At 49.3% G+C, this 15,749-nt stretch overlaps 1 protein-coding gene across 1 annotated transcript; it reads left to right on the top strand.

Annotated features, from left to right (window-relative positions):
* Window positions 1-355: 355 nt before the first annotated feature.
* Window positions 356-11,917, top strand: DSTN (destrin, actin depolymerizing factor). Its single transcript, XM_069009456.1, has 4 exons — window positions 356-534; window positions 8,995-9,302; window positions 9,543-9,619; window positions 10,704-11,917. The coding sequence occupies exons 1-4, from the start codon at window positions 532-534 to the stop codon at window positions 10,811-10,813; spliced, it is 498 nt and encodes a 165-aa protein (XP_068865557.1). The 5' UTR covers window positions 356-531; the 3' UTR covers window positions 10,814-11,917.
* The last annotated feature ends 3,832 nt before the right edge of the window (window positions 11,918-15,749 follow it).

Here is a 15,749-nt window from a genome sequence, read left to right as displayed (position 1 = left end):
TCGGACGCTCCCAGACCCCCTCACGCCCGCCCGATCCCTTCCAGCCGCGCTCCCAGCAGCCCGAATCCCCCTCGTGCCTTCCGCGCTTTCCCCCACGGCTCCCCGAAGCCCCCAGCTCTGCCCTCAGCATCTTCCCCGCCCCCCACCCCGGCACACCTTGGAGCAGGTAACCCCGCCCACCCGGCTGAGGACGCGCGCTATTGGCCAGCCCGTGCGTCAATCAGCCGGTGCCCCATTGTGATTGGTTGAATTGGCTGGGGCGGGGCCATGCATGGCGGCCGGGGTTCTTGCCCGCTGTCCCGCTCGCGCGTGCGCCCGGGGCCGGGGCGTCGCCACGCGGGGCTCCCGCCATAGCAACCGCTTCCTCCTCCTCCGGGCACGGCGGCCGTGACGTCGGCAGCGCTTCCGCCCGGCTCGCGCCCTCGCAGCTTCTCTTCCTGCCGCTGGAGCCCGCGCCGCGCCCAGACACCCGAGGGAGCCGCCGCCGCCGCACCGCGCTCCGCCACCCGCCCGCCGCGCCCCGCCGACGCCATGGTAGGGACCACGCGCCGCTGGGGGGGGCGTTAGGCTTCTCCGTCTCCCGCCTTCACCTTCATCCCTGGGGGGAAAAAAGGGGGGAGGGGGGCGTCAGTACCGCCCGCCGCATCCCGGCCGGCGCTGTGGCTGGCGGCGCCGCTGTGCCTCGCATCGTGCCCCTTTTTCCTTCTCCGTCCCTTTCTCCCGGTCCTTCCCGTTCGCCTTTGAACTTGACGCGGCGGATCCGTTCTCCTCCCTTCCCCCCCGCCCCCATCCCGCCATGAGGCGACGGAAGGTTACTCCCACCCCGCCTTGAAGCGATGGAACTGTCCTCCCTCGTTTTCCTTCCCCCCGCCGTAAGGTAATGGTACGCTCCGCGTCGCACACAGGCGCTAGGGGCGGGCGCGTCCATTCGGCTCTGGGAGGGGAGGTGTGTGAGGAGTGAGGGCGCGGCGGGAAAAGGCCGTGGGGGGGGGTGGGCTGTGCGCGGCACCACCGCGCGCCGCAGGGCGCGGCCGGGAGGGGACAGGGGGCGGTGCCCCCTCTGCTCCCCACGAGGGGCTGGGTGGGAGGGGGTCGCAGCCTCGCAGGAAGGCACCGGGCGGTGTTGGTGGGAGCCCGCCCTTCCCCCGAGGCCGGGGGCTGCCCTGCTCGGGAGGAAGCGCGGCCGCCGCCCCGGTCCCGGCGGGAGCCATCTTCCCACGGCCGAGGGGTTCGGGCCTGGCCTGGAAACCGGCGGCGGCTCCGCGGGCAGCCGGGGCCAGCACGGGCCCTCCCAGGGCCGGCCTGGGCCCCCCTCCGCCGGGCCCGGCCCGAGCCCGCAGCGCTGGTGGCGGACAAAAGGGGGAAGCGGAACCCGCGGAGGGGAATCGCTGATTGTAAAAAACAGGGTGTCGCAGCGGCCGCTCGAGGAAGCTGAAATTTTAAAGTAGTTGCTGCAAGGGCTTGGGTTTTTTGTTTGTTTTTTGTTTGTTTGTTTGTTTGTTTTGCTTCCCCGCACAGTGCTGGAAACATTTATCCAAGGTATATCGCTGGAAGCAAAGAAACAAAAAAAGTATTAAGCATCCGCACTGACTTGCTTGTGTTTCCTGTCTTTCAAAAAAAAGTGTCAGGGTTCTCCTTGCATAAATGGGGCAGAATAGACCAAACGCCTGGCTCGTTCTGTTTGCTTTGCCCACGCTCCAGGTTTGCATCCCCGTTTATCTCGGGGGACGGAGGTTGGCAAATTTGCCTCAATTATTAGTTCATGCAGTTTTAACTGCTGCCCTGTTTTTGCTTGAGTCATGCACAAGCACTTGTCCAGCAACACACACTTGTGTGTTTTGACACACTTGCCTGGGTTATTTACCTGTGTTAGAGGTGTCATATATTGGGGCCTTGCCTTGGTATTTACCAGTAGTTTACTGAACATGTGGTATATCCAGGAAATGAATTTTTGGTCCATAGGGCTGGCAGATGGAATGTACTACTAATGTCCCTGCTTTCTCTAACATCCAAGCTGGAGCATCTGTGGCTGGCCTGCAGAACGGAGCAGAGCTGATGGGAGTTGCAGATGATGCTGCTAAAAAGTCTGATGAGACTTGCAGCTCTTGTTCAAAAGAGGCTTGTCTCAACAAGCCAGCTACCACCTCTGCAGTATGCAAACCTAGTTAAGTGTGACTACTCAGCGTGTCAGGCTTCATCTTGCTTCGGAACCAGGGAATTCCCAAGTCAGTCAAAACTACTATTTCTCATTGTGATCTTTTTTTTTGCAACAGGGTTTAGGTTGGCTTTTTTGAGATGCTGCAGATGAACTTGGGTTTGGGCAGAGTGGAGGCCTTCTGGCAAAGTACAGTGGTGCCAGCAGGAGGGCATCCTTTGGTATCAAAAGAGCTTGGATTTTCAGCTTTTGTGTCTTGCCACAACGTTCAGTTTCTTTGCTACTGGATTAAATGAGTCCAAGGTCTTTGGAGGACCGTGCAAATTATTTTTCTTGGTTGTTAGTCAGTGCTGTGCCCAGATCTGTGTAATTACAAGGTACATATGCCTCATATACAAGATAACAGCCTCATGACAATTGGTGGTGTGGGTGTCTGGCATGCTCCTACTCGCCTTGTCAGAATCACTATCAAGAGGCTCTTGCTGGGTGCAAGGGCTGACCTAAGCAATCCCATGTGAGAGAGCCCAGATACAACCAGGACTCGCTTGTGAAGCTGTTCTCAGCCTCTTCCTCAACTAGTTGTTCAGCATTCACAGCAATCTCCTCGGAAGAGGAGGATCCCTCAGTAACAAGTATTAGGGATGCCCAGAGCTGGCCTTCAAAGCCTGGTTTCGAGGGTGACATTTAAGCTTTAGGTTGCTGTAGGTGCCTGGAGGGCCGCAAGAAAATTCTTATAGGCATTTAGGTTCATAATAGCTGATTTATGTGCTGAATGTATTCCTGAGAAGCTTTGATTTTCTGCAAGAGTCCTGTTTCACACCAGCTTCCACCAGCATTACCTTAAAAACTTATATTTCAACCCAGGAATGGGTGCTACTCAAAACTTCTGCCCTGCTACTACTGGCCACTGCACTTCCTGTTTTTCAGCACTGTTGCTGGGATTGCCTTTTGTGGGTATTGCTTGTTCTGCCTACCTTGATAATTAAATCGGGAGTGAACTTCGTGGTGGCTCAGAGAAGGAGATAATTTCCTCTTTGGCTGAAAGCTGAGGAAATGACCTTCAGGAATTCGAAGGATAGCTTTTTCTTCTTTTTTTTTTTTTTTAAATAATTCTTTTCCTACTCATCTCTCCTTGTCTTGTCGATAACCTTTCTTCTTGTCAGGGAGCAGAAAAATAAAAGCTGAATAGAGTTTTGATTCCTCCCCCTACACCTTCCCCCTGCCAAAAGAGACCAAATAGTGCAAAATAAAAACTTGAGTCTAGCTGGCAAGGTCTGCCTACAAGTGATATGCAGATGACTCTGTACTTCTTGCTGGTTTATGGTGTGCAAATAATGGCCTCTTACACAACAGCAGTAAAAGGCTGTTAGTTCTGTTTCCTGTCAGGCTTCAGATCGGAGCTGAAGCCTTGGCCTTTCAGGTGCACAGGCTGTCCCCTGTAAATAGAGGTGTCTGTTCAGCTATAGGTAAGCAGGAAGGAATGTGGGCCCTTCTGGACTCCTGAAATCACTGGTGTTCCCACACTGTTGCTGGTCTCTGGGATGAAGTAGTCACTCCTTGCACTTCCTCCTTGCATTGCCACCTTTCCTGCTCAGTAAAGTGGGGATGATAATATCAGATGTGTTTTCTTGAGTGCTCAAATAACAGATTAAAAGCTGAGCAGTGTTTAATATCTTTATGTTTTTGACTACCTACATTTTCAGTTGGCTTGTTGGCCTTAGGTGACACCTTTCCAGAGGCCTCATTTGGCAAAACTTTCTTTCAGCTGTGACCCTCCCTTTCTGCTAAGTGCTCCCACAACTGCCTTGGCTTAGTTTTCCCCTCAAGTTGCTGGTGATGGCCCCGGACATTTCATTGTGTGGCAGTGCAAGGGACAGCTCTGTCCCTGAAGGCTGCTGTCCCGGACCAGTCGGGTGGAAATAGGTTTAATTGAAAAAGTATTTGTTACATGTACTATGACACATTAGTGAGTCAGAGGGAAGTGCCACATGGCTCCACAGGCAGTGCTGGCAGTGGCAGGGAATTTCAGAGGTAGATAGGAGGGAGCATATGCCAGGGATGGGGAAACAGGGTTTGCTGAAGAAACTAAGAACCAAATACATGCCAATAATCTGACCAGCAAACCTGGGAGCAGTGTTCTCAAATCTGCCCTTGCAATTAAATGAGGTGTGCTTTAATAAATTCTTGGTGTCAGATTCTGGAAAAATTGATTATGTTTTTCCAAGAAGCAAAAGTTTCCACTTGAGTAGCTGCAGATAGTTCACCCTGGTGTGTACAATGTCTGTGTGTGGTTCCCAGACAAAACAAGTCAAGAACTGCATCTTGAAATGGCTCTGGAGATAGTGCATGCCCAGGCACCACTATGGAGAGTCCTTGGGCTCTAATCACAGGAGGGAAAACCAACGCTCTAAAATTCTCAAGACTTAAACCCAAATTTAGTTCTTCAAACTTGTCTTGAGGCAAACTAAGTCATTAGTTTAAGGTCTTCTTAGATGTCTTACAGTTGAGGAAAACAAAGACTCTTCTTAGGTAAAATATTTAAGTATTCAAGAGAAATGCTGGAGCTCATAGCACTTCCTAACAAAGGAGAAGTAAAATTTTGTTGTGTCAAAGTTGTGTATTAGTGCCGGCTTGCTACAAATCCAGTTTATCAGGTGTCTGGCATGTCTCTCACTCCTGAACTGGCTTTCTGTATGTGGAGATTTTCTTGAGAAAGCTTTGGATTATTCTTCAGTCTTCCTCAATTTAGATTAAATTTCAGTTTGGGTACTTGGCAGTGGAGGCAAAATGTTGGGAGCTCTTAGTGGAGGCAGCTGGGTCTGGCTCCTGCAGGTGGAAGGCTGCAGGGGACAGAAGGCTCCCTCTTTGGGCTGCCCTGTGGAGGGCGGGCATTGTGCTCTCCCAAGACTTCTGCAGAGCTTTGCACTTCAGGCAAGAAGGAGGCTTTATGAACAAGAGCCGCTGTGTTCCTGCAGTGCCTGCTGACAAGGCAGTGAATGCAGTGCCTGCCTCAAGTGCCTGCAGCAGGCTGTGTGAGATCCAGTGGAGATACTGTCATAAGTGCCACGGGATAATGTGTGAGGGGCTCAGCTCTCAGGGTGTGCTGTGTCTGCAGCAGTTGCATGGAGGTGCTGGGGGACAACTCAGTTTTGCTGATTCCTTCAGGGAAACTCACTCTGTCCCTTCTTCCTTAAATATCTCCCTGAATGTGCTGTCCTGGCATCATTTTCCCATCTGGGAATTAGGTGGCTTGTCTGCTTGCTGCTGCCTTCTTGCAGTTAAAGGTCTGTCTCCTACAGTGAAATGTCACTAGCTGGCTGATGGTCAGGGATCCCACAAGTGCATGCAGTATGTGCTGCTCACTGAACCAGCCCCCATGTGCCAGTCCAGAGCTGGATAACTGCTTCCATCCTGGAAAAGGAACAGGACCAGGCTGACTGCTGGAGCTCTACAGTGTTCAAGCCACAATGCACAAAATTATAACCAATGTGCTGTATTGAGTCTTCTGAGCAGAGCCATATCTAGCCAAAGAGGGAAAATCCAGACTAACAAATGTTTTCTCTGTCATTACTGGGAGGGTGGAGGCTTCTCACCAGCTCTTCTGGACAAGACAGCAGAGATTAGGTTAAAATGTTGCTTGAGGACGTGTATTTAGAGTCTGGCATTTCTCCTTGTTCCAGTGCTCTTAGCAGTCATCCTGTTGCTGTTCTACATAGAGTGGTTGCAACTACCTTACAACAAAAGCTGCCTGGGGTTTGAGCTTTTTCATTTTTAAGTATGTTTGTGAAGCCATTTGTGGCTGGTACAGGCCCAGCGTTGAAGAGGGAGCCCTGCAGTTAGGGCAGCAGATCTTCTTTTCAGAGGGAATTGGTTTGTTGCGCTGGCTCATTTCAACCCATACTGCAACACGGCTATAGGGTGTTCTCAGATGGAACAAATCTGCATTGTCCCTGGCAGTACAATGGCTGCTAATGTCAGCCTGTGTGATGAATCCAGGGGTTGTACAGCAGCTGTGAAAAGGAGTAGCACCAGCTACTAACAGCCTTTTGCTTTGGAAAGCTAAAAAATCCAGTTCTCACTGTTTTCCCTTCAGCTTCTGGTCAGTCCCAGTTATCAGCTGCAGTTTAACAGTGAATTTTGAGTTTCCAGACTAAATACTGTCAACATTTTTGGAATCTGAACTGACTTGTCAGCAGTGCTCAGATTCTTTTTAAAGAAACAGCTTGTCTCCTGACTTGGAGACATGTGTCTGGCTGTGTAGTAGCACAAGTAAATGCACTTGACTGCACAGTTTGCATCAACCTGCAGTTCTATTGCTGCTGCTTTTGGCTCTAAGCTGAGCATTAACCTCTTCTTTCAAAGTCAACATGACATGGTGCAGAGGAATTATTTGTTGTAGTGTTGGAGAAAACTCAAGAATTGACAAAAGGTAGAGGTAGGTGATGTGAACTGCTTTTCCATGATTAATAGCTTCATTTCCGTGCCAGTTCAGGCTTTCTGTGCATTTTCTAAGAATCTAGAGGGGGTTTGTGACTAAAACCCGAGTCTTACCTCCCATTGTCAGGTACTGACGTACCATTAGCTAGAAAATAAACCTCGGAGAGGAAAAGGGTTCTCTTGAATTCACTGTGGGTTTGTCCTTAGTGAATGATAAAATAGCTGTAGTTGCTGCACTGTTTGCCTTATTAGGTTAACCTTGTATTATTTAGAGTCTTCCCAAAGAGGCTATTGCCCACACCAAGCACAGGGACAGGAGGAGAAAGACCTTTATTTCTCAATATCTCTGTCACACTCCAACAATGTTCAGTGTCTCTGCATGGAGGAGGTGACACAGGAATGAGTCACTTTGAGTCTGTGTTTGCACTGTTGCTCAAATTTATCCTGAAATAGGCTTTTTCAATGTACTTTGCTCACCTTATTGGTGATATGCAGAAGGATAGCTGCCTGCCACACAGCTGAGGCACAGTGACTGAATTGCTGTTCTCCTGTCCCAAAGTGCAAGCAATTCTGCATAGATTACCCCTTATAGACAGACCGTGCATTGTAAACCTTGAGGGAGGTCCCCTTGTATTTAGGTAAACTCTGAAAGAGCACTGTTCTCCACCCTAAAGAAAAGCTGGAAAGCTGTCTCAGATTCCTGATGTATGAGATTGCCCTGGTTTTCCACGACCAGCACTTGGGAGCTCTAGAAAACTCCACAGTAATAGATTCTGCCAGCTGTGCCACCTCTCCTCAGTGGGTTAGCAGTGTATGCCAGCCACTCAGTTACAGGAGGAGGGATGTTGGTAGAAAAAGGAGAATCTGGGCTCATCTGAGGTCCTCTGTGGTAGGTACTGGTCAAGGCTTTAAAAAAACCCCACACATTAAGTAGGTGTCCAGTCCATAACCATCTCTCAAGGGCAGCCTGAGTACCAAGCAGTTCTCCTGCACCTCTGTCCCCCTGGTTTTGCAGCTGAACTCTGCTATTTCTTGAAGATGCAAAATGAATCCCTTGAGCTCACATTTTGGGGCTGAACATAAGTTTAAAAAATTAAAGAACAACCTTTAGCCTTTTTCAGTTGTGTGTCTCACCTGGCTGTTGGTACTGCTGACTGTGCTCATAGCAGTGACGTGTGGTGGTTTACACAGAGGGAGGAAGGCAGTTTTCCTTCTGATAGATGAGTATGAGTAATGTCACTTGAATTTGGAAGTCAAAAAAATAGTGAGGGAGGAAGCAGGATTCTAAAGGAATCTCACTGTTTATACTATGTGTAGTATTTTGAACACATAGAGTACTGGATAGGCTTCAGTTTGGTCTTTACTGCTCTGGTCATGATGTCCTTCCAGCAGTGCCTGCTGGCTTCCCACATTTGCAGTATTCACTCTTGCACAGCTGCTTTTAATGTCTCCAGCTTGGTGCACTCTGAGAACAAAACTCAGATGTTAAATGCTTCTACTTGCCACTTCTTTTTTTTTTCTTTCTCATTCCCAGAAAAGCATCAGACTGAAAATGCATTTCAGCCTTTTGTCATTCTTGCTAGGTCTTGTCCTCTTTATTCTATGCAGCTGCCTTTAACATCAGATTGATAATGCTGCATGTGCACCTCTTGTTCCAGCTTACACAGGGGAATATGATATCACTCACTACAATTTCCCAGCTGACTCCAAGAGGGGGGGGGGGGGAGAATGTTGAGGTGTCTTGAGCTTGTTTTAAAAACTGCTGGAGTAGGTGCTGAGAAGTAGAGACATTATCTGTTAGGACTTGCAAGTTCTCTGTTTGAAATACTGAATTCAGAGCAACTTCCCAAAGTTGGTTTGTTCAGCTAAAAACTACCGCTGCGCTCCCAGTACCCCACTACATCTCTTGATCTCTAAACTAAGTCCATGTGGCAAGTATGGAATTTGGCCAGTTTTTCGTCTGTTCCTAAAGCTGCTAGCAAGCATGCTGGAACTGGCTGGGAAACTTTGAACAGAAGACCCTTGTGGGCTTGTCCAGCCAGCCTGAAACAGGGAAGAAAGCTGCTGTAATGCCAAAGGATCTGCCACAACTGAATCTCAGAGAACAAGAGGTTGGCATGCCTGTAAAACTCCCCCAAAACAGTGTTCTGGTATAAGTAGGATTGTGCCTTCTTTGGAATGGTTTTTGGTTTGGCAGCTGGCTGTGGGCAGCAGCGAGACTCCGGATTCTTTCCTTGGCTTTGGAAAAGAGGGTCTGCAGCCTTTTCTGACGAGACTCTCATGCCACGAGTGACTATTGCAAGAAGCTATTGTCTTCTAGGCTTGAATTTAAGGCAGTGTCATAACGTAGCTGGGAAAATTTGGGGTGGAAGGCCTGAAGGTGTTTGCTGTGGTCTTTGCAGGCCTCCGGAGTACAAGTGGCTGATGAGGTGTGCCGTATCTTTTACGACATGAAAGTGCGGAAGTGCTCCACGCCGGAGGAAATCAAGAAGAGGAAGAAGGCTGTCATCTTCTGCCTCAGTCCAGACAAAAAGTGCATTATTGTGGAGGAAGGCAAAGAGATTCTGGTGGGAGATGTCGGAGTGACAGTCACCGACCCTTTCAAGCACTTTGTGCAGATGCTTCCCGAGAAGGATTGCCGCTATGCCTTGTATGATGCAAGCTTTGAGACCAAGGAATCCAAAAAAGAAGAGCTGATGTTTTTCTTGTGGTAAGCCACCTTTCCAAGTCTCACATTCCTAACATGCAGTCCAGGCACTGTGGGTGAGGTCTGAGAGTGTTTGTATTGTCCAGGCTGTGAAAATGGCAGGCTTACAGTGAGCTGGGCAGCCTGATGCCTGTACTGTGAGCCATGAGATGTTCCACTTGTCCATGGTGGGTAGGATACTGCTTCTGTCTGGGCTGGATAATCAGTGTCACTAATTTCAGTCTCTGTGGTGTCTCCCATTAGGGCACCAGAACAAGCACCTCTCAAAAGTAAGATGATCTACGCAAGCTCCAAGGATGCAATCAAAAAGAAGTTTCAAGGTACGTAATAGAACTAATGCTCCTAACTCTGCTGTGTCCCTGGAGTACACAGCAAGACTTAGTTTAGGTTTTGGGGGTTGTTTTGTTGTTGATTTTTTGAGATACTAGTGAGAGGTGAAGTGTCATGTCACAGAGCAAAAATGAGCTCTGGCTCAAATTTACGTTATCTGACGAAATTTCAGAGGCACTAGAGCAGTGCTCGGGACAAGAGCAGGTTTTGCAGTGTGTGATGTACCATATGGAGCAGCATGTCTGCACCATAGAGACTAGAAACCATGAGATTCATAACACAAAGCTGGATTTTGTGCTGTGGCAGAGCACTTTGATCCCTGTGTCTGTTAAAATGCACAGTCTCATAAACTTACTGTGCTGTAGTAAGTCAGTCTGGCTTATAGCCAGGTAGCATTCTTCAGCTCCTCAGGCTGCACTGGGCCAAAATCTTGCACTGTGCAAGACTGACAGGATCATTGTGCAGCAGTGCCAGCCTTCACAGGATGGCTTGCCCAGGGATTGGAACTGCCCTGGGAGACCGTTGTGTGCTGCACATGTGGAAATTGAGAAAAAGAAATCCTGAAGAAATTTAGTTTTTCACCATATAAGGCAGGCATGGGTTGGGCTTCCCATCCTTAAAAAGGAAGAGAAAGCACTGTTGGTTGCTTAGCCCAGCTCTCAGTCTCTGCCTCTCAGGTTCTCAGTGTGATGCTTTCAGCCACCTCTGCAGAGCCAGCAGGAGTTGAGTGAGCCCTCTCCATGTGCTTGCCTGGAGCTCCCTCCCCTGCTGTATCCAGGGCAGCACAAGAAATGAGGGATTTGCTCTAAGAGCCTGCCATGAAAGGCCAACAGTCTGAGCACTGAGCTAGTGACAGATTTCTCCCTACATGTCCCTACAGTGACATTTGGTGTGCAGCCAGATGTCTCCTGGGACATGTCAGGGAAAAACCGTCAGATTCCCTAAGCTAAGGCAGGACTTGTCTGCTTGAGTGACTGGATTGCTGCTTCTAATACTACTACCAGGTATGTTTCTTTGATTGCTTACCAGCATGCTTAAATACTGCATTATTGAGTGTTTTGCCTCTTTTTTTAGGCATAAAGCATGAATGCCAAGCAAATGGGCCAGAGGACCTGAACCGAGCTTGCATTGCTGAGAAGCTAGGAGGCTCCCTAGTCGTAGCTTTTGAAGGAAGTCCCGTGTAGATGTCATTCAGTGCCACAACTCTACAAGCATTCCATGTTTTAATAGATCAGTTATATAAAGCAAACATTCTAGGCAAGGGTTTCACTAACAGTAGGGAAGCTGTCTTGTAGAATAAAGTAGATTTTGGAGATGTAGCTCGTATGTACAAATGACCCTAAATAAATGAAATTAAGGATTTATCTTGGTGTATTAATATTTGCATTGGTTGTCCAGCCCAGTTCTGTCCCCAGTGGATTAACACTAAAGGTCTCCAAAAATTTGAGCAGTGTATCATGATAGGTGGAGAGGTGAGAATGATCTGGTTCCTGTTCTTGCTTTTCTAAACAGTAACAAGCAAAATTCAAAAACTTTTCCCCTGTAACCATTTAAGATAAAACTTAAAACCTGTGGTTAATCTTCAGCTAAAGCAACCTGTTAGCACGGAAAATGGGTTAAATTCTTAGTGCTTGCAGTTGCAGAGCTGTACCAAAAAAGCCTAATTATGAAGCTAGACATAAAACAGACACACTTTTACTGGAGAAGTAGTCCTAATCCACTTCCTTGTAAACTCACGGTGCAGTAATAATATTTAAAGGTTCACTTGTTCTGTAGGTTCAATTTTCTTGTTATGAAGTGTCTTGAGGTCTCTTTCCTCCTGAGTGATTCTATAGAAATTGCTTTTTCTGTTGACATAGTTTAATTTAGAACTACCTTTCTCTAATAATACACTTACTAGTGGATCAGATGCTTCTGAGGCTTTTATAAATGCAGGTTCTTGTATCAGAGCTCTCTGGTTATGGGTAGTACAATGAAAAGGAACCACAACTTTAAAAATTGTATTTTCAGCCCCAGTTTTTGGTCACTTGGTCCATTTGTCCATAATTACTATTGATTTAACTTAGTAGAACCAATCAGCCTGACTAATATGGCTTGATCTGGGCTTTTTGTCTGTTAGCTTCTTTAATTCTGTAGAAATGCATGGAAATATCACCTACTAGAAAGTTTGACCTGAAATGCCTTTTGTATGGGGGGTAGAGAACATTCCTGTGCCAGCTACAGAGATCTTAAAAGCTTCCATGTTTCATCAGTGGTTGATTAAAGCTGTTTCCTTTGTGTAATGTGTACATGGGAGTTGCATAGAGTTTTCTTGTATGTCTGTAGAGAAAAAGAAAAAAAAAAACCAAAACCCTTAGCCTCCAGTGCATTACTGTGATATGTTCTGTGCGTGCCAAATTTGAACAGCCTAAATAAATGGGCTTTCCCTCCCCTGGGTCAGTGACTGATTCCTCTCCAGCCTCTGGATCAGCCCTCCTGCAGCGGGGCTGGCACTGCTGGATCTGGGTAAGCACTTAGGGAGCTGCTGTGCCTTCTGCAGCTGCTGCCCTTCCCTGCTCTCGGGAGAAGGAATGGGGAACCAGGCTGGAAGGAAGAGCTGGAGGGATATGGGGGGAAAGCAGGTTTGTGTCTGCAGTGTGCTCCCCTCCTTGGCCCTGTATGTCCCTGCTTGCTGCAGGCTCCAGTTCCCAAACAGGGCCTGCTGTGTGCCCTTAGGCTTTGGGCCTAAATTCCCACTGCTTGGGGGCCTTCCTGGGAGCCATCTCCCTGTTTGCAGTCTGAGCAGCAGGAGCCCGGCCATGTGCTGGTTGTTCTGCACTGCCTTCCTTGTGGGGAGTGAGGGAGCTTTCTCTGGCCAGCTCCACCGAGACCAGGCAGTCACAGGATGGCCCTTCCTCCCTGAGCTGTTGCCAGCTGTGCAGGGACAGAAAGCTGCAGTGTCCCCTCAGCTCCTGGCAGAGCAGTGCCAGCGCTGAGCTGCTGTGTCTGGGGGCCAGGGCAATAATGGGCCATTACCTAACTCAGCATGTGCCCTTTCTGGCCACGCTTCGTGGTTCAACCCCTTCATTAAAGACAGGCATTGACTGACTGCTCTGACTTGGCACCCACGCGGGTCACAGGGCTGGGAGCACAAGGGTTTCTGATGCAAGGGGATCCATTGGAGTGCAGCTTCCTGATTCTGAGCACAGCAGACTGGCCTGGATTCTGCTGGGGCTTTTAGCCTGTCTTTCAGTCACCTGGGGGCTCGCCCAACTGGGTAAAGATCCTCGTAAACAGCTCCTCCTTGCCCAAGTGTCTGCAGTACTGATCTCTGTCCAAAGTCCAGGTGGAGATAAGGAAACCAGTGTGACACACTGGGAGTGGTGCTGCCTGACAAACAGGCAACTCCTAGCCAAGATCCCACTGATAGCTGGTGCCTCCAGGCTGCAGGCATCCTTATCTAGCCCAGGTGACTAGTAGTCACTTCTGCCGGGAATTTCCTTCCTTGGTCAGAAAATGGAGCAGGAGACACTGCAAAAGAGGAAGGGTGTCAGACATGTAAGGGAGATCACTTCCCGCAATGTGAAAGCCCTTGGAACCCAAGGACTTGGGTTCAAAGTGCCTTAGTCCCAGAACTGAGTGATAAGAGGTGACACTTTGGGGCCTTGGCAGGGTGTGGCAGCTTCAATCGATTGGAGAGTCTGGCTGCTTTTAGGACCCTCTCCACAAGTCCCAAAGTGTATTGATCTTTGTGGTCCAGAGCTGAGTCTTAATCCCTCAGAGCTACAGTGCTGTGGGCTTGTCTGCACTGTGGGGTTTGCTGGCCAAACTTCGCCTCTCAGGGTTGTTTGTCCTGCTTTTCAAGGGGTTGAAACTCTTGTGACTTTTCTTCTCCTAAATCACCCAGACCTTCTGAAAAGGCAAGAAAAGCAGGGAGAGACAACATGATGAATGCTTCCTATAACTTGGCTGGTTGCTGGGAGAAATCACTTCCTAACAGGATTACATGAAGAACAAGGTGAAGAGATTCAGGTGAGGGACGCAGCTCAGTCGCACGAGCTCAGCAGGACTTGCCCAGGTAGTGCAAACATTTTGAAGTTTACATGCAGGCAATGGTTACCCAAAAGCCATTTTTGTCCATTGGGCCTGGGAGAAGATGAGAGCAGGAAATGGAGACTGATAATTCAGGCCTCAGTGTAAACAGCAGGCAGTGTAAATGTAATTTACAACCAAGGTTTAATTGAGTGTCTTAAACTGTGCCTTGATAAGCCCAGGCACCCAGGCTGTAAAGTAATTCCAGGCATGGCTGAATCAGCAGAAGGAGGATCCAGTGTTCTTATTCCAAGTCACTGCAGCTGAGCAACTTCATGATCTTTACCAAGAAAGGTACCTGCCTGCAGGGTAGGGGCTGCTGTGAGTCATGGGCTGCCAAGCACCAAGCTTGGGTGGCTCTCCTGGAGGAAAGGAGGTGACTCTGGCTGGGCACATGGCAAAATCCCACCACCTGTGGGGAGAACAGGGGCTGGCCAGGCCTCAGTTCCATATGGTCTTGGGCAAGGTCTGGCTTTCTCCAGGCCCCTCAGGATGGCCTTCCCCTTCCATCAAGGTGCCAAGGGAATTAAAAAATGGCAACAGTACCACTAGAAGTGTAAAAAATCAGCTAAATGTCTTTCCCCAAAGAGCATTGGGTTTTTTCAGCTTTGTGTCACAAGAATAGTCCCTCTCTTTCTTCCTAAAACAGCCAGCTCAGCATTGTGTGCCCTAGGGCTGGGGACACTGAACCTGCTCTGGGGCAGCCTTTGGGGCCTTGCTGGTTCTGACCTGCTCTGTGGTGCACTCCCTGCCCTGGCTGTTTTGGGGTCTGTTACTGTTTCTGTGGACAGGCCTGGGTATCTCTGCACAGGAGCCCACAATAAAGGAAAAAGTTGTTGCAAAAGCAAAAAACTGCAAAACCGAAGGAACTGCGTCACTTCCTGGCACCTGTGGCTGCGGGGCCCTTCTCCATGGCTCCTGGGGGGTGAGAGCCACCCCGACATGTTCAACAGCTCCCTCCACCCTGTGGGTTGGGTGGGGTTTTTGTGCAATCCTGATAAAATGCAGGCAGTCCCTCACTTTTGGGGAGCTTCAATCCAACAGGTGTCAGGTGTGCTGGGCTGGGGAGAGGGACAGTGCTGACAGGCTGAGGTCACCAGTGGCCCTTCATTCATGTGTTCCTCTGTATGTGCCACAAAGTCCAGGAAGATAAACCACAGGCTAATCCTGGCTGTGGGGCAAAGGTCTGCTTCCTGAGTTTGTCCCTCTAGGATGGGGAGACCAGCCCCATCTGCCACCTGTGCTGGGAGGGGGATTGGGGAACAGACACAAGGGAGGGGGTAGGGGGTGGCTTTCAGCTCCCCATTTTCTTGGCCCTTTCGCTTACCTGGTCCCACGAGTCACACACAGTCCTCCCGTGCCCTTCATCGTGGCCCCAAAAGCCAGTGCTGAGGCAGGGACAGGATGTCCCAGTCCTGTGGGGTCTCTGGTGTGTCGTACAGGGGTTGGTCACACATTGGCTTTCCCCAGCAACAAAATGGAAGCAGGTCTGCCCCTCATCCTCCTTCCTGGCCTTAGCTCTTTGCACGCACTGGAGTGACTGAGGGGCCTTTTCCTCCCCTCTCTCAAATCCTGCTGATGTCAGCACTGGGCTCAGCAGCTTTATTGTGGGGAGACAGCCACCAAGCTGTCACGTGGCCTCTGCCATTTCCTAAGAAACCAGCTCAAAAATAAAAAAGGAAAACAAAAGGAAAGAACAACGAAAGAAAGAACAATTGGAAAAAAAATAAAAAGGAAAGCCACAAGAAGAAAACAGAGGACTGAAGAGCCTGATGGTAACTGAGGGCCACCACCACACAGCACCCACAGGGACAGATTACAGGGGAGCACTAGGTTTTAAAGCAAGCAGGAGGAGTGGTCCCTATCCCCACCATGCTCCTACTGCCATGGCAAAAGTGTCAATCCCTCTGCCAACCCCCACACAGGGAGTCCAGCCCTGGATCATCAGTGGGAAGGAATTCTTTCTCTCCTTTGCCTATAGTGGATCAAAACCAGGGGATGGCTTCTGTGACATAACAAGCAAGGGGGGAATAAAGAAGATGCTCTTGG

Source organism: Aphelocoma coerulescens, chromosome 3 (assembly GCF_041296385.1).
Source record: "Aphelocoma coerulescens isolate FSJ_1873_10779 chromosome 3, UR_Acoe_1.0, whole genome shotgun sequence".
Taxonomy (NCBI): Eukaryota; Metazoa; Chordata; class Aves; order Passeriformes; family Corvidae; genus Aphelocoma; species Aphelocoma coerulescens.
The sequence above is the reverse complement of the archived record's forward strand: the minus strand, read 5'-3'. Positions and strand labels throughout refer to the sequence as shown.

Coding starts and splice junctions, on each gene's coding strand:
- DSTN (XM_069009456.1), top strand. Junction 9,303..9,542: donor GAGCTGATGTTTTTCTTGTG/GTAAGCCACCTT, acceptor GTCTCCCATTAG/GGCACCAGAACAAGCACCTC. Junction 9,620..10,703: donor AATCAAAAAGAAGTTTCAAG/GTACGTAATAGA, acceptor CTCTTTTTTTAG/GCATAAAGCATGAATGCCAA.